This window comes from Lethenteron reissneri, chromosome 30 (genome assembly GCF_015708825.2).
Source record: "Lethenteron reissneri isolate LAM-NWPU_2019-01 chromosome 30, ASM1570882v1, whole genome shotgun sequence".
In the NCBI taxonomy this organism is placed as follows: Eukaryota; Metazoa; Chordata; class Hyperoartia; order Petromyzontiformes; family Petromyzontidae; genus Lethenteron; species Lethenteron reissneri.
Window position 1 is genome coordinate 9,301,824 of NC_083808.1, and position 27,144 is coordinate 9,328,967.

The 27,144-nt window shown below is 49.0% G+C and overlaps 2 protein-coding genes across 3 annotated transcripts in view; one reads left to right on the forward strand and one right to left on the reverse strand.

Moving 5' to 3' along the window:
• LOC133349594 (mucin-19-like) overlaps positions 1–10,042 on the forward strand; it is a 53,822-nt gene extending 43,780 nt beyond the window's left edge. The window contains exons 5-6 of the mRNA XM_061563161.1: positions 7,956–9,791; positions 10,026–10,042. Of these exons, the coding sequence (XP_061419145.1) occupies positions 7,956–9,791; positions 10,026–10,042 (1,853 nt within the window). The remainder of the gene's footprint in view (positions 1–7,955; positions 9,792–10,025) is intronic.
• A 3,577-nt stretch (positions 10,043–13,619) lies between these two features.
• On the reverse strand, positions 13,620–25,803 carry GTF3C6 (general transcription factor IIIC subunit 6). Of its 2 annotated transcripts, none has more exons than XM_061563037.1 (6): positions 25,715–25,803; positions 22,240–22,320; positions 19,415–19,478; positions 19,059–19,103; positions 16,801–16,914; positions 13,620–14,718 (listed from the first exon to the last, which is right to left on the reverse strand). In XM_061563037.1, the coding sequence occupies exons 1-6, from the start codon at positions 25,790–25,792 to the stop codon at positions 14,417–14,419; spliced, it is 684 nt and encodes a 227-aa protein (XP_061419021.1). In that variant the 5' UTR covers positions 25,793–25,803; the 3' UTR covers positions 13,620–14,416. The 2 variants fall into 2 exon arrangements, with proteins under 2 accessions (XP_061419021.1, XP_061419022.1); XM_061563038.1 differs by lacking the exon at positions 25,715–25,803 and adding an exon at positions 24,319–24,339.
• Between the last annotated feature and the right edge of the window lie 1,341 nt (positions 25,804–27,144).

Here is a 27,144-nt window from a genome sequence, read left to right on the forward strand (position 1 = left end):
CGCTACTGCGTCTCGGAGTCGTCGACCCAGAGCAGTCGTCCACTGTGTGCCGCCGTCATAGCCAACAGCTCACGTCTACACATGAACTCTCCAGCAAAGGGAGAGGAGGGGGGGGGATGACAGCAGACGTTCGCGTGATCTCACGCGACGCTTTCAATAACCGGTCAAGCACCACAGAGTACGGCGTAATGTTTAAAAAACTAAAATAATCCAAAACTGCATTTATTTCCGTAAACGGTGCCTCTCGTAATAGTAAAAGAAAAGCAATTACTGCATGCAAAGTAGCAAAATCCTCTGAAGGGATTCATAGGCCCTCGGGCACCCAAATCTTGTCGAGGGAGGCACATCTGGCAGGAGACCATCTGCCGATTTTAATGACCAACGGGAGTCATCATCACCACCACCACCACCACCCACCCCACCCCCAACCCTCTCTCGTGGGCATTCCGCGCAGAGGACGGGAACGTAAATTACCAGGCGCCGTTCCTCCACTAAATTCGCTTTGGGCCGAAGCCAGTGGCACGAAGCGAGACGCACGTGTACCTGTGAGAAGGGGAAGTTTGTGAGCGGAGAGAGAGAGGGGGAGGGAGGAACGAGGAGGGTTGGGGAGAGATTACGGTGAGAGGGTGAGTGAGCGGGTGAGTGAGAGGATGAGTGAGAGGGTGAGTGAGAGGATGAGTGAGAGGGTGAGTGAGAGGGTGAGTGAGCGGGTGAGTGAGAGGGTGAGTGAGAGGGTGAGAGGAGACGGCAGAGAGGTGAAGGTGAGAGCGAGGGTGAGTGAGAGGGTGAGTGAGAGGATGAGTGAGAGGGTGAGTGAGCGGGTGAGTGAGAGGGTGAGCGGGTGAGAGGAGAAGGTAGAGAGGTGAAGGTGGGAACGAGGGTGAGTGAGCGGGTGAGTGAGAGGATGAGTGAGAGGGTGAGTGAGAGGGTGAGTGAGAGGGTGAGTGGGAGGGTGAGTGAGAGGGTGAGTGAGAGGATGAGTGAGAGGGTGAGTGAGCGGGTGAGTGAGAGGGTGAGCGGGTGAGAGGAGAAGGTAGAGAGGTGAAGGTGGGAACGAGGGTGAGTGAGCGGGTGAGTGAGAGGATGAGTGAGAGGGTGAGTGAGAGGGTGAGTGAGAGGGTGAGTGGGAGGGTGAGTGAGAGGGTGAGTGAGAGGATGAGTGAGAGGGTGAGTGAGTGGGTGAGAGGGTGAGTGAGAGGGTGAGTGAGAGAGTGAGTGAGAGGGTGAGTGAGCGGGTGAGTGAAAGACAGAGAAAGGAGCCGTAGCTGGGGCAGTGAGACGTTCGTCAGAGGGGAAGGCGTCTGAGTGTAAGGGGCATGGAACGTGACAAGATGTTTTGGCTTTGCACACCACAAAGACAAATATCCCCCATGTAGCCTACATTGGGGCTGTTCATAAATGACGTCACGCACCTAGAGGGGGGGGATTAGGCATTTGTGACGATGTGTGACGAGGGGGGGGGGGGGTTGACAAATGTAACGGCACATGAAAATGCGCAACTTTAAATAAATATATACAACACGTTCTACAACATCAGAGTGTAGCGCCACATTAAATACGCACTACAATGACAATAGTTTAAAGCGATTTGAAGCATGTTTTTTTTTTTGGGGGGGGGGGCAGAGCTTTGTGACGTCATATTTGAGGGAGGGGGGGGGTCTGACTTTTTGTGACGTCGTGTGACGAAGAGAGAGGGGGGGTCAAAAATCGTCCAAAATCGCGTGACGTCATTTATGGACGGCCCCATAGGGTGCTGGGGCAAGTGTAGTTGACACGCGCCACTGCACACCGGCACGGTGCACGAAGGGGGGTGTGGCCACCACCAGACCAGGCCGTCTTTGTCTCCCCAGTGCTGATGTTTATTAAGCACTGCAGGGAGTCGCTCACGAGGCGAGCAGACCTCGGGGAGGCTGAGGAATTGGTCACGAAGTCAGTCACCAGTCGTGTTGGCCATGGCCGGGAATTTAACTCAACAAATACGTGCGTTAACCAAAACGTCGTCTTTCTCCACACACACACATACACACACACACATAGATCTCCCGTATAGCCTGAACAGACTGTAGTGGCAAGTGCTGTTAGCGAGCACCTATGAAGGCCGGAACGGTACACGAGGGGGTGGGTGGCCAGCACCACGCCCGACTGCCTTTGTCTCCCTAGTGGCGATGTTTACACACCGCACCAGGTACTCATTTAAGGCTGAGTCGACCTAGGGGAGGCCCAGGACCGGTTCAGATAATCGTCACTGGTGTTAGCCGTGAGCGGGAATCGAACCCGGGTCGCCAGGTTCATAGCGCAGCGCGCTAACCGCTACACTACCGCTCCCCACTCACACACATACACACACTCACACGCGTGACACACACATGACACTCACACACACGTGACACACACACACGTGACACACACACGCGTGTACGCACAGCCGCTTGAAGTGGACGCGGTGTTCATGCAACGCCAAGTCGCGGCACCGCCCTCACGGGAAGCCGCCCCCTGCGATCTGCGCGTGCGATCTCCTCGTTCTGTAACACTCCATCTCTGCTCTCCGCAAATCCCATTTGCCAGTGCACACAGTGACCGCCTCGGGCACGTTCATGCCCTAATTTACGTGAAGGGTTTTTATTTCTTTAATTACACTGGTCAACAAAAAAAATTCTGACCTGGACTTTTGCAGCTGTTTTAGACTAATTTCAGGGTGCTGATTGCAAATCTAATCTCAGATTTGGTCTATCACATCTCATTTTTATGCTATCGGCATACCCCATTTTCATTGATTTTACCCGAAATTAACTCTGTCACTTATGATTGCAAGTTGTTGCGAGTCAGTGACTGCCTTAGTGTTAAAATATGGTGCTGTATTTTTAGGATAGTGTGTCTATAATATAATGTTATGTAGATATCCACATTTATTTAATATTTTTCTTCTGCAGTTTTTATTGAAAATGCAATATTTGATATCTCAAAAACCTGATGTGATAGACAAAAACTGATGCCAGATTTGGAATCAGCATCCCAAAATTACCTTCAAACCGTTGGAATACCTTATGCCAGAAAAAGTGTGTTGACCAGTGTTAATCATGAGATTACATTATCTGGAATGGGTCGTGCAGCTGGCCTCGGCCACTGCCAGCGATGATAATTATCACGGCTCGGCTCTATCTCTCTCTCTCACGCAACTGCTGCTCCTGCCATTCGCTTCGTATTGTTGCTCAACAACGTTGTTTACACTGTAGACGTGTCCACGCTGATGTTGGCGAGCCGGTGGATGGCTTCACGAGTTGCCCGATGAACATTTAAAATTGTGGCGGTGGTGTCGTCACACGCATCAGGGCTGGCAGGCATCGGGTGCGTCTAACAGTGCAGTTGGAATCATTGTCTAGAGTCTCATCTGAGCGTCAGTATCGACTTTGTAAAACTGAAGGCAAACTTCGGAAGCGTCGTATTCTTGGTTCTTTCGGTAAAGTTACGTAGATAGAAAATAAATTGTATTATTTTTTATTTGAATTTTATTTCAAAATTTTTATTTGTTATTTTAATTTTATTTTCAATCTACGCGACTTTGCAGAAAGAACCAAGAATATGAATTCCTGCAGTCACGAAAGTTTTAAGTCAAAATTTAAGGAAGCGTCTTTGAGAATCTGGGTTGTGATTACGGATCGGTTGATAGACTAATGTCTACACTTTAAAATATCCCAATGAATGTATCAAATTGTGCGTGTAAGAATCGTTTTTTTAAAGCTAACGGAATGAACAAAACTGTTGAAATTACAAAAAAGAATGGGAAACAACACAAATGAGCCTATTAAAAAATATTTTTTTATTATCCTATCATTGTGGTAGTTGTCGTGGCCTCGAGTAGCAGCATGGGCCATGTGAACATATCGCAGGCAACAAAAACGTAAATGAAAAAAAACCACGTGGATTCTTACACGCGCGGTTCGATGTCTGAGCAACAAGGCATGGAGAGTTGGAATTTATCTGGGGACAGGAGGAACACGTGGATCAGGAGGGTTACAGACATCGTGGTGACTGCCAACGCCGCTCCCAGACTGTGGAACGCTATGCCTTTGGTAATAAGGCAGTCAAGAATTGCTGTTGAAAACTCACCTCTTTAAATTTGGTATTCATCCCCTAGTTCTGGCCGTGTACCCTGGTTCTGTTTATTTCCTGCTTACCACACACGGCGCATCGGGATCTACGGATGAAATGCACACCGTACAGACGTAGATTTGTATTATTACAATTCTTTTCAGAGAAATGCAACTGGGCCTGGGCAGAACAGGTCACCGGATAGTGACGGCGGCTGGGTGGTCGAGACCCAACGAGTGACAGCAAGACGAAAGTAGGGAACGCTCTCCGAGAGAAGCAGCCACCGCAGAGACAGATCGTGTGCCCGATGGATTGTTGTATGGCAAGACCACGAGAGATGGCTACGGACTGGCGGAGACCTTAATCCCGCTGTGGATTGCAGTGGGTCGATTATGGCTGATGATAAGATTTTTAAAATGTACATTCATCAACTAATCGATGCATCATTACTCTGCTAATGTGCGGTAGTGTAGCGGTTAGCGCTACGCTGCGCTACAAACCCGGCGACTCGAATTCGATTCCCGCTCACGGTCAACACCAGCGACGGTTATCTGAACGGGTCCTGGGTGTCCCCTAGGTCGACTCAGCCTCAAATTAGTACCTGGTGCAGTGTGCAAACATCGCCACTAGGGAGACAAAGGCGGCCGGGCGTAGTGTTGGCCACCCACCCCCTCGTGTGCCGTGCCGGCCTTCATAGGTGCTACTCGCTAACAGCACTTACCCCTGCAGTCTGTTACAGGCTACACGGGGGATCTTTGTCTTTGTGTACCGTTCGTGCACACACGCAGCCACGGACGGACCCGTGATGTGTGCAAGGAACTTGCTGGAGGTGGCTTTTTGTTGTTGATGAGGACAATAATTGGGCACCCAGTTTGGATCACTCGAGCCTGAAGGAAGGAGACAGCGCGACTGTGGAGAATTTTGCGTGGGTTTAGTGAAGTAAAAGACCCTGTCTGTGGGAAAAAAAAGAATTCATGAAAGACTTGAAAATGTGTTTCATTTATTCCACAGAGACATCCACAGTAGATGTGACTCATTGTAGGCTTTTATGAAGAAAAAAAATCCAGGTCTGTTTGCAGTCGTATCTTAACTTTCTGCGGCCTGTGTTATGTTAGAATAAATGGAATGTTCACTTTTCACATCCATTATTTTCCTTACCCCAGCTGCCACCGAGACTCTAATCCAATCCTTCATCGCATCTCCGGCTAGACTAACGCAACTCCCTCCTCCTTCACGGCATCCACGAATCTCCCCATCATCAAACTCCAGATGATCCAAAATGCGGCTGGCAGACAGCTCACCCGCACCCGTAAATGAGACCACATCACCCCGATCGCTCCACTGGCTCCCAATACAATCCTGGATCCATGTCAAGGATCACACTTGCCGTCTTCACGGTCATTCCGTGGACTCGTCATTGCCTCTCACTCTACTCCCCCCCCCTGCCCCCTGTGAACTCTATGCACCAGCAAGGCATTTCGTCAAAGCCCCCCAGTTGGTTTAACACGTGGCAGGCTGTCGCGACCAATATCATCCATAATAGAGGTTTTTGTGTTATATTGCGTAAATATATGTGTCGTTAAGCCCACCACCACCCGACACAGCCAACTAGTAAGGGTTGTCACGTAAACAGAACGTGCCAATTCGTCACTAGTACAGAACTAGTGTGTAGTGTAGTGTATAGTGTAGTGTGTAGTAGTGTAGTGTGTAGTAGTGTAGTGTATAGTAGTGTAGTGTATAGTGTAGTGTACTAGTACAGCACCACCGGCGTGTTGGAGAGCCAAGCCACAACATTTACAATCTGAGTACGACGTTTCGCCAGCAATTACAACTAGCTTCATCAGGCGACAGTCCAGTTGACCTCTGCTCAGCGGGATAATGCTTTAACTCCTCTGCTCCTCCAGTCGTCTGGAACTCCCTTCCCACAAACCATCCTCGCTGTGGAATCCCTGCCACCGTTTTCTAGTCCAGGCTCAAGGCCTCCTCCCTTCATTACCTCTGGCTGTGGCGGTATTTCTCTCCTTAACATGAATAAAGATCTTGATTTGAAGCTTTCGTGACTGCAGGAATCCATACTCTTTGGTTCTTTCGGTAAAGACACATAAATCACGAGGTTTCGATCGCAACACAAGCGATCGAAACGTCGTGACTTTCCCGAAAGAACCAGAGTATTAATAAAGATACATCCCCTTCCCAGGGTGTTCATGCCCCCAACGTTCCCCGTTCAGCGTCTTCAGATGCAATCGCATTTCGACGTTACATGAATCCGAACTTTAGTGCGATGTAAAAATAATAATACGTCTTAATTAAAAGGAGAGAACAATGTGACATTTGCACAATTATATGCAGTTTAATTAAAAACGTTTTCCTAAACGAGATTTCATTTTCACGGAATCTCACTTTTGCATGAAACGCCAAAGTTTAATTCTTCAGCCTGTGCGAAAGGAAAGCCAATCTCTGAGTGTTGAAGTCGCGACTGCGTTCTGTCACCTTGACATAATCTCCGGCAAAGAGAGACACGATCCTTTTAAGGCAGATCGGCCTGTGGCCTAAAGTAAACAGAGACGAAGGGAAACGATCAGAGAGAGAGAGAGATGGGGGGGGGGGAGCCCGCAGGCTTCGCCAGCTCCAGGCGGTGGCAGGGCTGAGTGTTGTTTAACGCTCAGCTGATGAGGCACACCGCCAGGGTTGCCACCTCCGGGCCTACGACAACAACAAACCAGGGCACAACAACAACAAACCAGGGCACAACAACAACAAACCAGGGCACGTCGTCAGTGCCTCATTTCCGCGCCGCCCCAAAACACACTGCGCGGAACGCACAGGGCTGCCTTGTGGGGTGGTGGTTGTGGTGGTGTGCGGGAGCGGTGGTGGTAGAATTGTTCTAACAACACTCATTGTTATAACACTAATTGTTATAACACTAATTGTTATAACACTAATTGTTATAACAACACTCCTACAACATCAGAGTGCAGCGCCACATTAAATACGCACTACAATGAGAATAGTTTAAAGCGATTTGAAGCATGTTTTATTTTCAAAATGGAAATATGGTTTCGGGGGGGGGGGGGGGCAAAGCTTTGTGACGTCATATTTGAGGGGGGGGGGGGTCTGACTTTTTGTGACGCCGTGTGACGAGGGGGGGGGGTTAAAAATCGTCCAAAGTCGCGTGACGTCATTTATGGACGGCCCCTGAGCTGCTGCGAGGGACAGGCACCCTGTCCCTCGCTCGAGGTCGTCTGCGAGCGACATTATTGGGGTGGCTGCTTTAGGTCAACAAATCGGAACAGGGTCTCGATCGCCAATCCGTGAAATGCCGTCGCTGGGCAAGGCGACAGTGAAATGATGTCCTCTATTGGAGGTGACTGGGGTCGCTGAGCAGGTTGGTACAGTGTCAGGGCCTGGCAACACCGATATCCTGAGTTTCAATCCGGATTTTAGCCACCATTCATTAAGCGGTCTCATGTGTAGTGAGTTGGTTGTGTCAGCCCAGTAAACAAAAGACTGCACGCAAAACAGACATATCTGCTGTTTCACTGACACATTCCAACTTTGAGAATTTATGATCTTGGTCCCATTGTCGTATGACAAACATTTTCGTTGCAGGGCACTGAAAGGCGTTCCTCTGGTGTGAACAATGAGGCCTAATATAGTGATTTAATTTGCGGCTGTAACATCATTTTCAGGACTCTTCTTTATTTTTGTAATGAGGAAGTGAAAAGCCGACCGTTGAGGGCGAGTGTCGACTGCGCGTTCTACCAGAGCAAAGGAAGATGTGAAGTGCGGTGCTATTCTAGCGGTCACAGTCACGACGTCTTAACATCGAACTTAAACCATTTCATTTTTGTATTGATCGTGCGCAGGTGAGCTGATATCATCGCCCCCATCCCACACGACGGACGCACGGACGCTCCCTCCCACGGGCAACGCGAGCGCGACCTCCGACCCCACCACCACCGCCGCCACCACAAGGGGACGGCCGCCGTGGCATCTCCGCCCGCGGGTGGCCCCGCTCTTCCCCGTGCCGGGAGCGGCCGGTTCGGCGTGGGCGTGCGGAGGCCCCGCCGGCGTCGGCTCCAGCCTGGCGTACGGCCTGGGCGCCTGCTTCGCGCTGCTCGCGCTGCTCTCCCTGGCGGCGCTCGCCCTCTCCCCGGGCGCCCGACACTTCCCGGCGGCGCGCGTCCACTTCGCCGTGTCGAGCGGCGCGGCCCTGCTGCTGTCCTCGCTCAGGGCCGCGTCGCTACTCTGGCTTCAGAGCGAGCGATCGCCGTCGCCGTCGTCGTCGTCGCCGCCGCCGTCGTCGTCGCCGCCGCCGCTGCTCCCGCTGCTGCTGCTGCACGACGCGGCGCTGCCGTGCCCCGGCTCGGCGCTCGCCGCGCTCTTCCTGGCGACGCTGGTGGCATCCCGCACGCGAGTGCCCCTGCTGCGCGGGACGCCCGGGCCCCTGGCGCTGCTCGTCGCGGTGCTCGCTCACTTCGCCCTCTCGCTGGCCGCCGCCGCCGCCGCCACGGGGCTCACGGATGCGGCGACGGCGGCGGGGCCGACCGCGGCGGCGACGCCGCCGCCGCGCTTCGAGAGGCGCGGCGAGCCGCCCGCGCCGTCGGCGGAGATCGGCGGCGGCCTCGGGCCGTCCCTGCTCATGGTCAGCCGGGCGCTCTCGGCCGCGTGGGGCCTGGCGCTGTCGCTCGCGTACGTCGCAGCCTTCCCCGGCCTCCGGCGTGCCATGCGCTGCCGGCGCAAGGAGCTGCGGGCCGCCAGCCTGTGCAAGACCAAGCTGTACGGCCTGGCGCTCCACGGCGGCCCCGCGGGCGGTGGCCTGCAGGCGTCCGGCGCCGTGGTGCTGCTCGTGGCCGCGGTGGCCGCGCCCTACTTCTGCCTCTGCTTCTACGCCGCCATCAGCTCACAGGGGCTCGCTCGCTGGGCCGGCGACGACGAGGAGGAGGGCGACGAGGGTTTGGCGATGGCGCGGCGTAACGCTCTCCTCATTTGCCTGCGGCTGGGCGAGCTCGCGCTCTGCCTTGCCGCTAGCGGACTGGCGCTCTACCTCCGCCTGCTGCACGTGCGCTGGCGCGACGTGGCCCCGCGTCGCTTCTTGGACAGCGGCGTTCGCTTGCCTCCCTCGGCGCCGCGGCACCAGCAACACGAGGCGTCTCGCAACGGCGGCGTCGTCGGCAACGGCGGCCTCCTCCAGGTCCACCCGGAGCTGCTGGACATGATCGACCTCAAGGGCAGCATCTCCAGCAGCTGCCGCTCGATGGAGCGCAGAGACAATGGCGGCGGCTGCCTCCAGGACAACGCGTCGGTGTCCGAGTCCTTCATCTGCGTGCGGATTTCAGAAGGCGGCGGCGACGGCGTTGGCGATGAGCAGAGCGGCGCCGGGGGTGGCAGACAGCGGTCGGTCAACAGCAGGCACCCTGCCCACGTGGGGGTGGTGGGCAACGGGCACGGCGGGCGGGGAAAGACGGGCGGCAAGGCGGAGGTGCGGAGGCGGGAGGTGCAACGCGACGGGGAGTCGTGCGCGGGAGACGACCCCGACTTCCCCATGCACCTGTCGTGGAGCGAGACGCTGCCCAGCTGCTCGCGGCTCAGGCAGGCCGAGGCGTCGTATCTGCCCGGCGCTTGCAGCAGCGACGACTCGTCGCTCATGCTGCTGGGATCCAGTAGCCCGGACTCGAGCAGCGAGAGGAAGCGGCAGGGCAGTAGCTACGAGCAGCAGCAACATCAGCAGCAGCATCAGCAGCAGCAACAACAACAGCAGCAGCAACGGCAGCAACAACAACAGCAGCAAGGCCACTATTCACCAGCCTGGTCGGCTCCGCAATATGACAGCGAGGTTTCGGCGAGATCCATGGGCGGCTTCCGATGGGCCGATGCTGATCCGGAAATTCAGGATGAGTTTCTCCAAGTGTGCCGGGATATTGACCGACTCTCAGACAGCATCCCCATGTGACGGCTCCTCTCGGCTGTTAAACGAGAGTCGAAGCTTATAGGGTCGTGACCTGAATATTGTGCACATGGTTTTATCCGGTGTGTAACAGACAACCATCGACGAGAGTGAATGTTAGGTTATTCACTACTTTTAAAAGGGGCTTTGGCTGCTTACCATTTAATCACCAGCCATAATCTTCTGCTGGATGAAGGCCTCCCCAAGCAAATGCCATTTCTCATGATCCTGCAACGTAATATTTCAGCAAGCACTTACACACGATCTTATTTGTCTACTTATTTAAATAGATTATCCAGCGGCACAACGTAAATTTGTTATGCTGCTTTTTTCCCGACATGCCCCACCTGCCCGAGCCGCTTTCATACCACCTGCTCGCCCCACAAACGTACAGACATGAGCATTTCGGCAAGACTTAAAGACATAGTTGTTTGTTGATGTTTCGCCCCCACTGAGTCTTAGACAGGGAATTCCAACAGCTATAAAAATAAAACATCGTCGAGGACTGGGCTCCGTCAATATCCTTTTGAACGTTATAAATCAAACGCAGGAATCGTCGCTCTACGAAGAGGGTTGGGGGGGGGGGGCAAAAGGAGGCCCTCGGTCATTGAGGTCATTTTGAAGAAAGCCAGGCCACCCAACAGGACAGCGGTGAAGCAGAAACAACCAGGGACAGCTCGCCTCTGCATGAACCAGATGAAACGCGGATATTTTTTGCCTAATTTTAGAGGTAACTTACGTTGAAAATTAAGTCCATGGACACATGATGCAAAAAATTACCAATTTCTGGGATGCTGAAAAATCTGTACGGATTTTGTCATTTGGAACAAAGTCTCTCATTTTCATATTGAGACAATTGTCTATTATAACGATATTACATATTTCTCAGCAAGGCACAGCAGTGACTCTTCTTTATTCAATTACAATCTGTATTCTCGAACACAATTCTTGGAGAAACTGTAAAGCTCTCGTTCCTGTTGAACTCAAATTGGCCAGCCGGACTGGCGGATTTCACTTCATTTCCTGTTTTTGTGATGAAAGATCGTGTATGCAGATATTCTATCGGTTGGCTGACCAGTGGAATACGATTCTCATCTCTGTTATATCTGAAAAAAATGGGTCTTGTCAAGACCGACTGAAGGGGAATTTGCGCTGTGCAACGAGAAATATTCCGAGAATTAATATTATCGGTGCTTGTTATTTATAGAAATCAACTCCCCCGACCCATGGATCTCGTCGACTGAAACACTGCCGCAGACTGCGCATATCTCCAAATGTTGGAGATTTATGAGAAAGCTTCCCACTATTTATGGATTACACAAACACGCATATTGACTGCCATACTATGTGGGGCGTTTCCCCCCCCCCCTCTCCACATAATTTGTGTCAAGAGATGATGTGATTGTTTAAACGTGTACGTTGAACATAGACATTGTTAAACCCCCCCCCACCCCCCCGATTTTTGTCGACATGATACACTGCCGTCTGTCGACGCTAAACTTCTTACAAGTTGCGTGCGAGCGTTGTCTGCCATGACCTCTGCTCTGAACGGATGAAGACTTAACCGTTAGTCCTCGTCTTTACGACCCCGTCCCATTGCTTGTGCTGATTTCAGATGTGAGCCTGATGCCACCATTACCTCCCTGAATAGGGGACGTCTTCTGCTGTTATGTTGGTTTGTGACAACATCCCGGCGGATCAAAAAGAGCCAAAGCATTATTTGTATTCCTCTACTGCCGAGGCCTTGAAGACACGGTGCCATTTTGCACTACCTCAATATTGCAGCATTCACTGCACACCACACAGCTACATTTTAGGGCCGAGTTGACCGAAGGAAGGTCCAGGGCTGGTATAGATTCCATATGCCGCTGATGTTGTCGATGGCTGGTAAGTGAACCCAGGTGGCTGGGTTCATAGTGCAGCGAGTGAACCACTGCCAGGTGGTGCTGCAGTGCGAGGTGACTGGGCAGCTCGTAGCTGCGAGCTATCACCACCGAATGTAGCGAGTTGATGGTCTGAACCCAGTCACCAAATGACTGCAAAACCCCCCAACAAATATGGTTCCGCACTTTGCCAAGCGACAGTTTTACTGTTGCATGATTGTCACGTGACAAATATTAAGGGTGGGTGGGAAAGTGCTGCCCCTACTGTGTGGACCAAAGGTCGCCTGACGTGTTCTCAGTATTGGTTCTGTAATAGCCTCTTCTGCGGGCCGTTCTCTAACAAGGGGAGATGTACTTCCCCTGCGAGAGTTCTGAAAAGACATTTCATCTCATGACACCGGTATCACAATCGGCATACAATTGAGGGGCAGTGGGGGGGGGGGGGGGTGGCGGTTATTGAGTAAACGTTTTAAAATTACTGAATTTTTTTCACAATTGTAGAAATTGTTCATTCAAATCCCACCATCCGTCTGGAGTCAATAAAACAAGTACTGGAAGTCCACAGTGATTTGTTCTCTCACAGGAATGTGGATATCCCCACCATTGGCTCAAGGCTGCCAACTGAGAAGCACCCAAGCGCTTGTTACAGCAGACAATTTGGAGATTAGACCCCGGTGCCTAACCCACACCTCCTTTATAATCCGAGCCTATGGGGCACATAACGGCAACTCATGTGAACGAGTCAAAACTTGCACTAGCTGCCCAATTAGGGCTGAAGAGCATCAATACACAATATGTGTGCCCATCAATTCATCAGTGTGCTCATCAATAAAATTGCACCACTGAAATGTAAACATTGGTGTCACTGCTATTCACGAAACCACAAGCAGCACCTGAATGCTGTTTCACGAGGAATTAACAGTTTAACATGCTGAGAGGCACCTTTTATACTTTTTGAAAGGACAGAAAACACAGTATATGGAAGCGACATCTAAACTCTAATACACAACTTAGCACAGAGACCTAAGCTAAGGAGTCTATCATTTGGCCATTATTAGCCATTTGAAGGAAAATCCATGACTATAGCTTTGAGTGGGTAACGGATTAGCATGGTTGGCTACGTACGGTGCGAAAGAAGTTCAACATACATACGCTCAAACCTAATGTTTTTATTTGCTCCCTTGTGATTCGCTGAATTCTAATTCTGGATCATAATAGAATCTAGTGGCTGCAGAATTTACCTAAAACTAATCACAACATATACGAATAAAAATGTATCTAACACGCACAATAGATTTGAATTGATGCGTCATTACATGCCAACTCATACCTCATCGATGCCTTGCTTTGTGAGCAACTTAGACTTTTAAATTGCCAATAACAAATGCTTCCTTGCCTCTTGGCTGCAGTGAACAATGTAAAGTTATTTAAATACATATGCTCAGCATTTTGACTAATTTCTGCTTTTTTCTTAACATGGCACAGGGGAAAACAACGGACACGGCCCACAATAATCGTCTTGTGCATTTCGCTTTTTTAATGTTGAGGATAATACTGGATGCTGTAGCCAGTTGAGTGTTTTTCTTAATACTGAGTGTTTGATGTCGGTGTGTTGTGGACAGTATTGGATGTTTGTGATAATTGAGTTTGTATCTGAGTGTACTTTGTGTTATGTGTGGAAAATAAATGCTGTAAATAAATGCAAACCAAACAATGATTTTATTTAATGCACAGCCTTGTAAACGGGACTGATGTTACCGACTTATAATAGAGCCGAGTTTATGCGGTATTGTCAACATACAAAATGTACCCAAACACTCCACACGTCCGTGTTCAACTCCATGAGGGTCATGTATCTACATTGCATACACACAGTCCGAGTGAATGGAAGTTTCCCTCGACCAATGACATAAAGACCAATACAAACCTCAAGGGACATTGAGGACATTGCAAGCATCATAAGCCACCTCCTCCCACTACGTAGATTCAACGTGGCAACACCGATGCCAGTGTGCTGTGACTTCATTACCAAACAACCTGCACAGGATACATCATCAGTGTCAATTACATAGGCTCAGCCTATTAGAGATGGCACAGAGCTGACTTAAACATTAGCCGTATGCAGCTCAATACCGGTTTATTATGTCTCGTAGTAATTACATTGCAGAATGTGGTGGTGTGGTTAGGGAGTGTAACTCTTACCAGAAGGCGGATGTCAACTCAGCCCACATAATCCTTCTGGAGGTAAATAAAATACATAACCACTTTGCAGCAAGTCAGTAGTTGTCAACCTGTGGAGGGAATGGCTCCCACGATGGGAAACGTGGAATTTTCTCCCCTGGTTCAGGCCTTTAGCAGGATGTGGCCCACTCTGCTGTTACTCCTTTGAGCAAAGAAACAATTGAGTTAACGTTAGTGGGCATGTTACACGGCCCACTCTGCGCAAGCCAGTGAAAAAGTCAGCCCGACAAAAAAACCGCTGGAGATTGATCGGCCATCACGGCACAATTGAGGCTTCAGCCTTCGTGCCGAGAGATGGTTCGGGTACTGCTTCCTTGCTGCCCTCGTTCGCTGTTCCTGGGCTGGGCACCGCAGCCTCCATTGGCCGTCGATCGTGATTGTTATCATCGTCGCCGTCGTTGTCCCCATTGTCATCTTTGCCGTCGTCGTCATCGTCGTCCTCATCCTCTTCGTCACCTCCTGTGACGTCTGTGCTCATCTCCTCCTTGGGCGGCTGCCAGTGGTATCCCGACGAGTGGCGGTATCCTTCCAGCGAGTCTAACTGCATCGCCTCGATGCCTGCGGGTGGGAGGGTGGGTGAGGGTGGTGCGATTGGGTCAGGGTCACTCGTGCTGTAATCCAGTGTTCTTCACTAATTTTCAGAGGGGGGCCACTTTCGCCGATAAGGCATCGGTGCGAGAGCCGCCACACCGCCTGCAAGGGGTGTTTTCCAATGTTGTGTATTGTCGGGGGCTGCACGTCAGGGGCCGCACTAAAGGCCACCGGAGCCGCACTAAAGGCCACCAGGGGCCGCACTACAGGCCACCAGGGGCCGCACTAAAGGCCACCAGGGGCCGCCAGTGGCCCACGGGCCTTGCAATGAAGAACACCGCTGTAATGGTACTTGCGACTGCCTCCAGTACAGTAAAACTCCCCTTTTCTGCATTGATATTGGGGGTGCTATTGGCAGACACCGTTATCTACAACTATCTGTGAAAATTACCCCATAATTCAACGTGGTTAACCGTGGATAAAAGCAAACGGAATGAATTTGCTGCCAGTTCTCGGTGACTGCTCTCTTCCTGGGTAAAACATGGATCGGATAAATATAGCGCTTCTGGGAAACCACTGCTGGATGACTTGTTATCCAGACATGTGTGGATTAAAAAATACATTGTCAGAGTTCTTTAATCCACCACTGGTTGAAGGCCTCCCCTCATGTTGTGTTGGTCATGGTGGTTGTTTGACATACTTCATCATCTTCTTGGTTCTTTCGGTAAAGTCACGTAGAAGGGAAGTAATAAAATGATAAAAATAAAACATAATAAAATAATTCTCACGATGTTTCGGCTACAACGCAAGCAGCCGTCTTCAGGTGAAGAATGAGACACTACCAAGCTAGGAGCTTATATATACGCTGGGTTGGAGGTGCAAGAAGAGCGCCTTAACGAAAAGAATGTGCATATGAAGAGGAATTTAGCATATTCATGGGAAATGCGTAGGAGGTGGGCGGGGGGGTTTCAAAGTCATATTATGCCCATGCATTATGCAGGATCAGCAGCACCAAGGGAGGGTGTACGGAGTAGCATTAACAAAGGAAAGGAATGTTAATAGTATGTAGCTGCAGTTACTAAACAACCACGTAGAAAACTAAAGTATAAACTACATAAAAAACTAAAGTAAACTAAAGTATATGTAGTTTATGTAGTTTATACTTTAGTTTTCTACGTGGTTGTTTAGTAACTGCAGCTACATACTAATAACATTCCTTTCCTTTGTTAATGCTACTCCGTACACCCTCCCTTGGTGCTGCTGATCCTGCATAATGCATGGGCATAATATGACTTTGAAACCCCCCCGCCCACCTCCTACGCATTTCCCATGAATATGCTAAATTCCTCTTCATATGCAGATTCTTTTTGTTAAGGCGCTCTTCTTGCACCTCCAACCCAGCGTATATATAAGCTCCTAGCTTGGTAGTGTCTCATTCTTCACCTGAAGACGGCTGCTTGCGTTGTAGCCGAAACGTCGTGAGAATTATTTTATTATGTTTTATTTTTATTATTGTATTACTTCCATTCTACGTGACTTTACCGAAAGAACCAAGAAGATGAATCCCTGCAGTCACGAAAGCTTTAAATCGAAAAATATACTTCATCATGCTGATCAAATTAGGTTGGTGGAGCCGAAGAGCTCAGAATTAGCTCAGATATCACTCGTCACTGATATTAGCAGTGGCCGGGAATCAAATTTGTGGCCACCGGGGTCATAATGCAGTGCGCTACCCACTGCGCTATCATTAAAATGTGGTCCAGTTTTCAATCGCATTTCATGAGGTAATATGTAATGATTGAAAACATTCTACTCACAAACTCAGTTTTCCTAAAGCATTCTATTCTGATCTACCTTTTCAACAATTGGTGCAGGTATACATAACCTTCCTTCTGTCCCAGGTCTGTTTCATGTCAGAGTGGGGAGGCAAAGGAGGCTGAAAGTACAACACACAACTACCTTGTTCCTTTGCGAACACGTGACGTTACCGGATAAATCCAAATTGTCTAATTCGGTGCTATGACCTTGACTGTCACGTTTCAGGCACCGGTGAGTCAAGGGATAGTCGTGCCTGCCCTCCCTCACTCACTGCCGCCCCCTTTATCTCACCAGAGACGGGCTCAGATGATTGCCTTTCGGATAGGAACGTTCGATGCATGAGCAGCTTCTTGGCTGTGTGACATTGGTAGCTCAAGGCCGTGCCCTCCGACGCGTCCCCAGGACCTGTAAAACAAGAGAAGCAGCCGTCATCGTTCACGGCTCAGCGACGCGTATCGTGACAGCTTCAACGCTCCTTTGTACCAGGCTTTGCGTAATACCCAGACGTCACGTGAGGATGAAATCACCCATAGTCTAATTGAGGTAACGGATGCGTAAACTTTGTTTGTAAGCAGGTGAGAATCCATTGAGACAAGTATGGCACAATATATCTCAACACATACAAAAGTAGTAACTATTTTTATTTTATACCTACGTGACTTTACGGAAAGAACCAAAGTGTATAGTAACTGAACTTAAATCAATAAATGTGGAAAAAACATGTCTTTGCAATGTGCATTTTAAGAAAAATGCTTTGTACACAATATGTGCAAGGAGTGTTAAAACAACTTGATTAAGATTATACATTCAACAGAAATAAACGCAAAATGTTCAAAATTCTTACATAAAAATATTCGGCCAAGCCAAGCTACCTGGGCACCATCAAGAATAAGTCAAAGATGATGACATATGTGGTATTTGCCGGGAAATGGCTTTGTGAATTTCCAAAACATTTACATTCGTGACTGCCAATGAATGATTGCCTGTGGAATGAAACTTGAGAAATGGTAAGGAATGCCCAATAAATTGGTTTTCCCACAACTTGTCACGAGGCGAATCATTGGCCATGCTGGTAATTATTAAGGAGTTAAACAAACCCAACTCCTCCTACAATTCCATGAATTGTCGCGAGTCAGGGGTCCCAATTTGCTTCCACAAATGTATTATTTTTGTTAAACGGAGGGGTGAAGCAGTGGCCACTGGTGGCTACAGGGGTCACGTACACCCAACATACGAATCAAAACACATTTAGATTTAAAGCTTTCGCGACTGCAGAGATTCATCTTCTTGGTTCTTTCGGTAAAGTCACGTAGAAGGGAAATAATAAAGTAATAAAAATAAAACATAATAAAATACAATTCTCACGACGTTTCGGCCACAACGCAAGCAGCCGTCCTCAGGTGAAGAACAGGGCTGTCGGAAAGACGGAAAGACAGCCCTGTTCTCTACCTGAGGACGGCTGCTTGCGTTGTGGCCGAAACGTCGTGAGAATTGTATTTTATAATGTTTTATTTTTATTATTTTATTATTTCCCTTCTACGTGACTTTACCGAAAGAACCAAGAAGATCAAACACATTCTCAAACACGCAATTTGATGCATGTATCGTGATCATAAAAAGCTAAATTAATCAGTGATCCTCAGGTCATTCCACAACTTCCTATTTTTTTAATGTTTATTATATCTGCTGCTCTACCTGCATATAAATACATGTGTAGATATTCGTGCTGGGCGATTACTATAATTGCTAACCCAGAATCGCGATCCAACTATTGAAATGGAATACAATTTCCAAGAAGAATGAGGGATCGTTAAAGACTCCTGGATAATCGATATTTTCTATGGGGCATTGCCAAAGTGTACCACCTAAGAGGTTATCCTTGAAATTTTCACCAAGATTCCAATTCAATTCAAAAGAGACTCAGGAGTTTCCATTGAAAGGCATGAGAACTATAAGCATGACTGCTAAACTGTCAAAGAATCCCCGTTCTTTTGATGTAAATGCCAACATCCCCATAAAAAATATTGATACCGTTAGAATCCCATTCAAGTAAAGGGAGATTTTACCTTCAGTATCATACACAAAATCACGATGCCTCAAGTATTTCTCAGCACTAATATCAAGTTATTTATTCCTATAGCAGCATGAGATGTATTACTATCACAGAGGCTAGGAAATGGCTGAGTTGATATAACAGCAAGACATTAAGTCATGAGTCTATGAATTTAAATCCTGGTCAAGGTCGTATGTATGTACGTTGAACCTATTAGCACCGTACGTAGCCAACCGTGCTCATCGGAGGTGCGGGTCAACCTCGTTTGTTGGAAGTCAAGTGGTCGTCCTTGGGTGGAATAGACTGACCTCGGTCAAAGAAATGTGGGAATTGTCACTAATAGCCGAGGACCATCAACTGAAAAGAACACCAGCCAATGCTTGAGTACAACAGCGATATTATGACTGACCATACCAGGACCTTAGAGCAAACGATGCTACTTTACGCAATGTTAATACAGAAATGCCAATCAGTCAATCCGTTTTGCAACACTAACCTGAAGTGGAGTTTTCTTTGAATAACACGCACGTCCCGAGTGCATCTGTAAGCAAGTGCAAAAGTACAGGACGCAAAATTACAAATGTGTTTCCATGAAAAAAAACAAGCGCAAGCCAGACTCACATTTGAACATGCAACAAATATCACACAATTTTGACGTGTACATAGCATTTAAATGCAACCGCATCTGAAGACGCTGCACACAAACAGTTGGCATTCCCTTTAATAGAGCGGAAACCAGTCACAGGCAGAGGAACAAAGGCGGTTGTTCAGCATGCACTTGAACTAAGTCATGGAGTCGACAGCACGGATAACTCCCAAGGAAACCACACATCCAGGAATGTTGTTCATTACCTTCGTATCGACCAGCAAAGACACAGCCACCCACTTGCATGATGGGTTCATCCGTGTCCACCCCCTGCAGGCAGTGTGGACATGAGAATGGACAACAGTAAAGCTGGGTTAGGGTAGAGCAGAGGTCGTAAACGGGTTTTGATTCCTTACCCGTACCCGTACCCGGCCGCACCAGGGTCGCAAACGGGTACCCGTACCCTACCCGATACCAGGCTACCCGTACCCGGCCGGGTATCGGGTAGGGTACGGGTACCCGATTGCGACCTCTGGGATGAAGCCATGTTGCAGGCGCGGGTGGGTTGATTCTAGGAACTTGAATTGTGAGAAGAGACAAGACGTTGGGAAATGAGTGACAAACGGTTACTCACCAGTGACTCACGGCCTACCAGTACCCGTACCCGGCCGCACCAGGGTCGCAAACGGGTACCTGTACCCGGCCGGGTACGGGTAGGGTACGGGTATCGGGTAGGGTATCGGGTACCCGATTGCGACCTCTGGGGCAGAGCTTGTCAAGACTTCCACCTCTTGCAATTGACTATGGTCCAACTTCCATGTTCACCAGCCTTCTCCATTCAAATGAGAGTAAAGATTGCATGGCAACCGATGGTTGGTCAAATTTGAGATCTGGACCACTAATAAGCAACTTTGGAACAGGTTCATTTTCAGTGACTAAATGATCATGAATGGGCATAATCTCATCAGAAAATATAAGATAAGCAGGGCTGAGCCTGGGAGACGACCTGAGTATACGAGGTATTGTAGGCTAGGAATGCAATACTGCTTGATGACAGCACAGCTATCAATCTCAGTAGAGCTTTAAGTGTTAGCTCATGACATGCATGGATTTCCTCCAGGAACACTTCCAATTGTCAAACCCTGCCTAATGAAATTTTATCAGCATTGCAATGCAGAACCCTCCTGAAAGAGATTTGAAGACTCAGTAAGGCTTTCCTTGGTGAAGTGCATCGTCATCATTGTAACCACAACACATTAAAGCCAGTTATGATCACCAACTATAAAGCTGCTTTCTTCTGAGATCTAAATAGGGGAAAGCAACATCAATAATGTAGGGCTATTTGCAAGTCCACTGCTACATGAAGGGCTCGCCATGCTGTGTTGGTCATGATGGGTTGCTGGCTCAAACCTCACAATGTGTGTTGGTGAAGGGGGGCCAGAACCAGTTCATATATCACTGGCCACTGACATTAGCCATGGCTGGCTTCATAGCGCAATGTGCTGTAACCACTGTGCCATCGTTGCCCTTACAGGGAGATATTATTCCTCTATTTAAGGAACGAAACAGGATTTATCCACAAACGTGGCTGTCCACCTGACGATGCTAGTTGTAATTATTGGCAAAACGTCATACTCAGATTGTAAATGTTGTGGATTTGCTCTCCAACACACAGGTGTGCTGTACTAGTAACGATTTGGCGTGTTCTGTTTACGTGACAAAGCTTACTAATTGGCTGTGTCGGGTGGTGGCGGGTTTAACGACACATTTATATTTACGCATCTAACCCAAAACACCTGTATTATGGTGATATTATTGCACACATTATACATGATGTGTGGATAATTGAGTTGTATCGTGAGACAACATCGGGAATGAAGGAAGAGATGGATGAGAGCGTGAGGGGACCTCATTCACACCAGCTTACTTTTTGTTAAATATTGCACGTGAACTTTCATTCATCAACTTGGGGAATGTATACAGCTAATTACACGCAAAGGAGAAATTAGATGTTACAATAGAAGTGTTTGGCGTGCGTGCAGGCGTTAATCCCTTGGTTGCAAATCAAATGTGTTGGATCGATGTCAAACTAAACCACAAATCAGCTTTGGCTGGCAATACACAGCTTGTATCACATAGCACATCCACGGGTCAAGTGGAAAAATTAAAATGAAATATTACAACCTAGCAGAGAGCAAAAAAATGCAATGCTCTGCTGAGCATCACAGCATGCAATGGAATTCCAGGCACTCACTTTATACACACATTCAGCTTGGAACCTTTACAGACGTAGAGCATTGCTCTGGGAATTGTTTTAACGTGCCGAGGTATTTTTTTAATCCTGTTCAACAGTTTGGCTCTTGTTGGGACAATAACACTGCAGCAGAACATATTTTTATCATGACACAACAAAACATTCCAGTTCATCTTAAAGACAATTCGATTAAATCGGTTTGAGAGTTTAAGGCCAGCCATGGTTTGAAAGCTCACCATCTCTTTGCGGTTGATGCAATCGAAATTAAATTTGCGGGAGTTGAATTTGCGGTTGTCATGCGGATAAACTAATTACCACAACAACAATGTGGAATTGCCTACACTGGCGAAAGACACGTGAACGCCGATGGGTGGCGGTGGCGCACGCCTGTAATCCACGATGTTGGAACCGAGGGTTGGTGGATTGCATACATTTTACGCAATATCCTTCTTATGGGAATCGAGCCTTACTCTGGTTTGCCAATAGAAGACAGTGTATACTAAAGCAAGAACTAACATCACCTACTACATCTGTGTAGGATAAGAGTATTGCCTCCTCGCAAGTGTGGGTTTTCTCCGAGTGCTTTGGTTTCCTCCCACACATATACACTCATTAATCGGCTGAAAAATCGTTATATATGCACCTCCGTGTTGGAAGATTGTGCAGCATTACGATATGCAAATTGCATGAATGATGCATCATCATTATTATTTTGTCCACCCATCACTCATTTCAGTACAATGTTACCATAACTTGACATTCCCAAAAAATGGCCCGCAATATATCAAGCAGAGCTAAAACATTGGGTAAGCGCAAACTCACATAGCCTCCACTGACCAGTATTTTAAAGCTGTTGTTGCACTTGGCCAGGAAATCCGAGTCTATGATGCCAGACAGCTCAACCACCACGTATTGCTCCTGGAACAAGATGAAAAGCAAACAAAACGAGCGTGAGCAGTGATCATGTTGACACCTATTGGTGGAATGAAATATTGCCCAATTAAAACCCACGACGCCGATTAAATAGTTTTCATTTTAGGGCCACGGTGTCCTTGATAAATGTGTTGAGTTTTGTTTGTGTATTCGTGCTTGCGCAGCACTGCCAACCCAGCAGCAGCAGCGTGAGCAGAGAATTTGTAATACTGTTGTAACGTCGCCTAAATTGTACTACATCTAACCAGTAACATTAGCTTCATACATTCAAGAGAAGACTCCGACAATCGTGTACATTTGAACCCAAATGGGTAACACGATTTAGTAAAATATACTGCTCCACAATTGCAACAATCGAAAGCGTATCTACCTTCACTCTCATACTTGTATTATTCAATTTTTATTTTACCAGGTAAGGCCCACTGAGCGATACAGCTCTTTTTCAGAAGCGACCTGGCCACAGATGATAGCTCAACGAAGTTGTTCATCGTGTGGAAATGTAAAGCAGCCACATATTCCAAACGCATGTTTTTTAAATGTGGAGGGATAACCCGGAGCAAAATCCCCACGACCACGTGCAAACTGCAAATATACAGGGGTTAGGATCGAACCTACCACCTCCTGCATACCAGGCGAGGTAGTTAACATCTCACCACTTCATGTAGGGCTCTCACAACCCAGCCGCTCTCTCTCTCTCTTCCTCTCCAGGCTTAACTCAACTCCAGCTGCCACTCCACCCCTTTGTGTATCTGCTCAAATCACCACCGCCTTAACTCTGTTAACCGGCAGCCTCATGTCCGTCCGCTGATCCACACCCCACGTAACACCCACGCACGGCGTTTCATCCCCGCTGTAGCCCGTCAATTCCTCGTATTAGTCTGAACTGGAATGCATAACGACACGTTCTGATTCTACATTACGCGGTTGACGCAAGGACGTGGGATGCGTTGTTGGAGGCTGTCTGGTCGCTTTCGCCGGGTGATTGAGCCGTGGCTGCCCGAACACTCGTTACTCCGTTTCACGTTTCACGCTTCTCATCTCACGAGGAGGTGCTCTTTAAAGGCGGACTCAAGAAAAATACATTCCTGCGGAGGGAGCTGGTAGGAACGTTGGGTTGCTCGGTCAATGGCCAGGGTCAACGGCGGCGTGGTGTATTTCGCAAATATGCCCGACCGTGAGGGTGGGCACAAGCCGGCGTGAGTAGGTTAAACGTTGAGTTTTATAAGGGCACCACGGGGTGACCAGCCCCTCCCCACCCAGCCCCACCCCACCCTCCCCCCCAGCCCCTCCCCTGCCACCCCCCACCCAGCCCCACCCTCCCCACCCAACCCCTCCCCACCCAGCCTCTCCCTGCACGACGGACAGACACAATAATCCCTTGTGGGCTGGTGTAACCAGGAGGTTCCTACCAATATAAACACGTATATGCTTCGGTAACGAGAACAGAAAAAAACAACCTTGAAAGCTGCGGTAAGGCGTTGCAATGCAATAAATACCCAGAAGACAAGCAAAGTTGGCCCAAAGTTGGCATGTCATTGGCCAAACGTTGGTTTCACGTTTGGCATTTGGTTGGCCCAACTATGGGATGTGGTTGACCCACGCGTTCCACAGTCAACGTTGTCGTGACGTTATGAGAGCGCGATAATGAACTTTTAAAGTTTTTATTCAACTTGACTGTGTCTATCGCGTTAACTACGAGTCAGGAGCTTGAATCATCCAGCGCCAATTGCCGTGGGTCGGCTGACTGAGACGGCTGGCAGATGCCCCCCCCCTACTGCGCCAACTTGCTGAGTTTTAGTCGCCCGACGCTCCGCTCATTGTTGTGAGCGTCGCTCCTCTGCGCTCCGTTGTTGCTGGAGGGCGACTGCCCTTTAACTCCCGAGTAGCAGCGTCCTTCAGAAGTCTCCTCCACAAACAACAAAACTTAAGACGACAAAAACACGAGAGCAGTGAACGAGTGATGCCACGGGTCCAGCATCTCACCTCCATCAGTCTAAGACTCTGACCCTCACAACTGACCCTCGCCACCTGCAGGCTAAGACTCTGACCCTTACCACTTGCAGTCTGAGACTCTGACCCTCACCACTGACCCTCACCACCTCCAGTCTGAGACTCTGACCCTCACCACTGACCCTCACAACTGACCCTCACCACCTGCAGGCTAAGACTCTGACCCCCACCACGTGCAGTCTGAGACTCTGACCCTCACCACTGACCCTCACCACCCCCTGTCTAAGACTCTGACCCCACCACCTGCAGTCTGAGACTCTGACCCTCACCACTGACCCTCACCACCTGCAGTCTAAGACTCTGACCCTCACCACTGACCCTCACCACCGCCAGTCTAAGACTCTGACCCTCACCACTGACCCTCACCACCTGCAGTCTAAGACTCTGACCCTCACCACTGACCCTCAGCACCCCCACTCTAAGACTCTGACCCTCACCACCACCAGACTAAGACTCTGACCCCCACCACTGACCCTCACCACCCCCACTCTAAGACTCTGACCCTCACCACTGATCCTCACCACTGACCCTCACCACCCCCACTCTAAGACTCTGACCCTCACCACTGATCCTCACCACTGACCCTCACCACCCCCACTCTAAGACTCTGACCCTCACCACTGACCCTCACCACTGACCCTCACCACTGACCCCCACCACTGACCCTCACCACCCCCACTCTAAGACTCTGACCCTCACCACTGATCCTCACCACTGACCCTCACCACCCCCACTCTAAGACTCTGACCCTCACCACTGATCCTCACCACTGACCCTCACCACTGACCCTCACCACTGACCCTCACCACTGATCCTCACCACTGATCCTCACCACCCCCACTCTAAGACTCTGACCCTCACCACTGACCCTCACCACTGACCCTCACCACCCCCACTCTAAAACTCTGACCCTCACCACCACCACTCTAAGACTCTGACCCTCACCACCCCCAGTCTAAGACTCTGACTCTCACCACTGACCCTCACCCCCACTATAAGACTCTGACCCTCACACTCTCACACTGACCCTCACCACCACCACTCTAAGACTCTGACCCTCACACTGACCCTCACCACTGACCCTCACCACTGACCCTCACCACCACTCTAAGACTCTGACCCTCACCACCACCACTCTAAGACTCTGACCCTCACCACTGACCCTCACCACCACTCTAAGACTCTGACCCTCACCACCACCACTCTAAGACTCTGACCCTCACCACTGACCCTCACACTGACCCTCACCACTGACCCTCACCACTGACCCTCACCACTGACCCTCACACTGACCCTCACCACTGACCCTCACACTGACCCTCACCACTGACCCTCACCACTGACCCTCACACTGACCCTCACCACTGACCTCCACCTCCTCCTCCCAGTCGCCATCGCCCAACTCATCGCCGCTCGCCATCGCGAGCCGCAAATCCCCACAACGCATCGGCACGGGGCTGCCGTCTCCTCGCTTCCCATTGGTCCGCGCGGCGGATCGTGGCGGCTCTCAGCCAATCGGACGCGCGTGGGCTTTGCTCATCCGCACTATGGTTTTGAGATAGATGTGACGTCATGCGTCGGATCCTTAGGCTTCTGTCGAAACCGGTTCCTATAAACCGGTTCGGTTTGTTCATGGAACTAATTGACAGCCTGACTGCTGATGAGACACGGAAAATCGAGATCTTCACTCAAAACTGCTCGAGAGGAGTTGTACACCCCGAGCTTGCCAGTGCTATTCAGTGGCCTAAAATAAAATGTTTCGCTCCGGATGATGGCTACAAAGTATGACCTGTGTTTTGATTTAGTGTGCTGATCTTAAAGGTGCATTGAAACATTATAATACTCCTACTGATGCTCCTGCTGTTGTGGAGTGACTCAAGCAGCCAGCTATGTCTGCAGGGTTTTGATAGTTGTACATATTGTTTATGCCATTTATTGTGAAAATTCCGTCACAGTTCCTATGATTGCTTTTTCATTGCTTTCATGGCTTTATTTTGGTGATTTCGAAAAGTGTATTGGTTTGCCAATGTTTGTTGTAGTACAAAGTTAGACTGATGGCCTTAATCTAAGTTGTCTTGTTGTTGGTTGTTTGACTTGCATCCCACTGGGATTTTTGCACACAGCGTGTTTTTTTCTGCAATATTTTGCTGTCTTTTCTTGGATTTTCTGTTTGCACTTAGTCACATATTCACTTTAAGATGTTTTTTGTTCATGTTTTTGTTTTTTGTTTGTTGCGGTTGCACCCGATTCAAGAGCCGAATGGCTCACAAGGCTATACCTAATACATTAACTTGAACTTGACTGCTGATGAGACACTGAACATCGATACCGGTTCAGTTTTCTTATCGAACTAATTGACAGCCTGACTCCTGACGAGACACTGATAATCGAAACCAGTTCGGTTGCTTGTTGAATCAATGTAAGCTATAATTTACTGACGATTCACTGAATATCAAAACCCGTTCAGAATTCGCTTGTTGAATCAATGCAAGCAAGCCTGGCTGCTCATGAGGCACTGATAGGCAAAACCGCTTCAATATTTGCTTGTGTTCAATCAACCAAAGCAAGCTATATGTTCGTGATGAGGCACTGAATGTAAAGACTGATTTAGAATGATTGTGCTGCACCAATGTTGCTGCTACCATGCACGCCTAGAAAGTCGTTTATCTAATGGGATGTGTAATAAATTAACCCGTAAAAACAATTTTTTTCACTCTAAATCCTTTATATGCGTGGCGGCTAGTCCTCTCGTCCTCTGGCTTGAGATGGCTGCCACCTATGGGTCAGATGATTTTCTGC

Coding starts and splice junctions, on each gene's coding strand:
- GTF3C6 (XM_061563037.1), bottom strand. CDS start 25,792: ATGCGTTGTGGGGATTTGCGGCTCGCGATGGCGAGCGGCGATGAGTTG. Junction 22,321..25,714: donor ACTGGGAGGAGGAGGTGGAG/GTCAGTGGTGAG, acceptor ATCTTGTTCCAG/GAGCAATACGTGGTGGTTGA. Junction 19,479..22,239: donor ACAACAGCTTTAAAATACTG/GTCAGTGGAGGC, acceptor CACTGCCTGCAG/GGGGTGGACACGGATGAACC.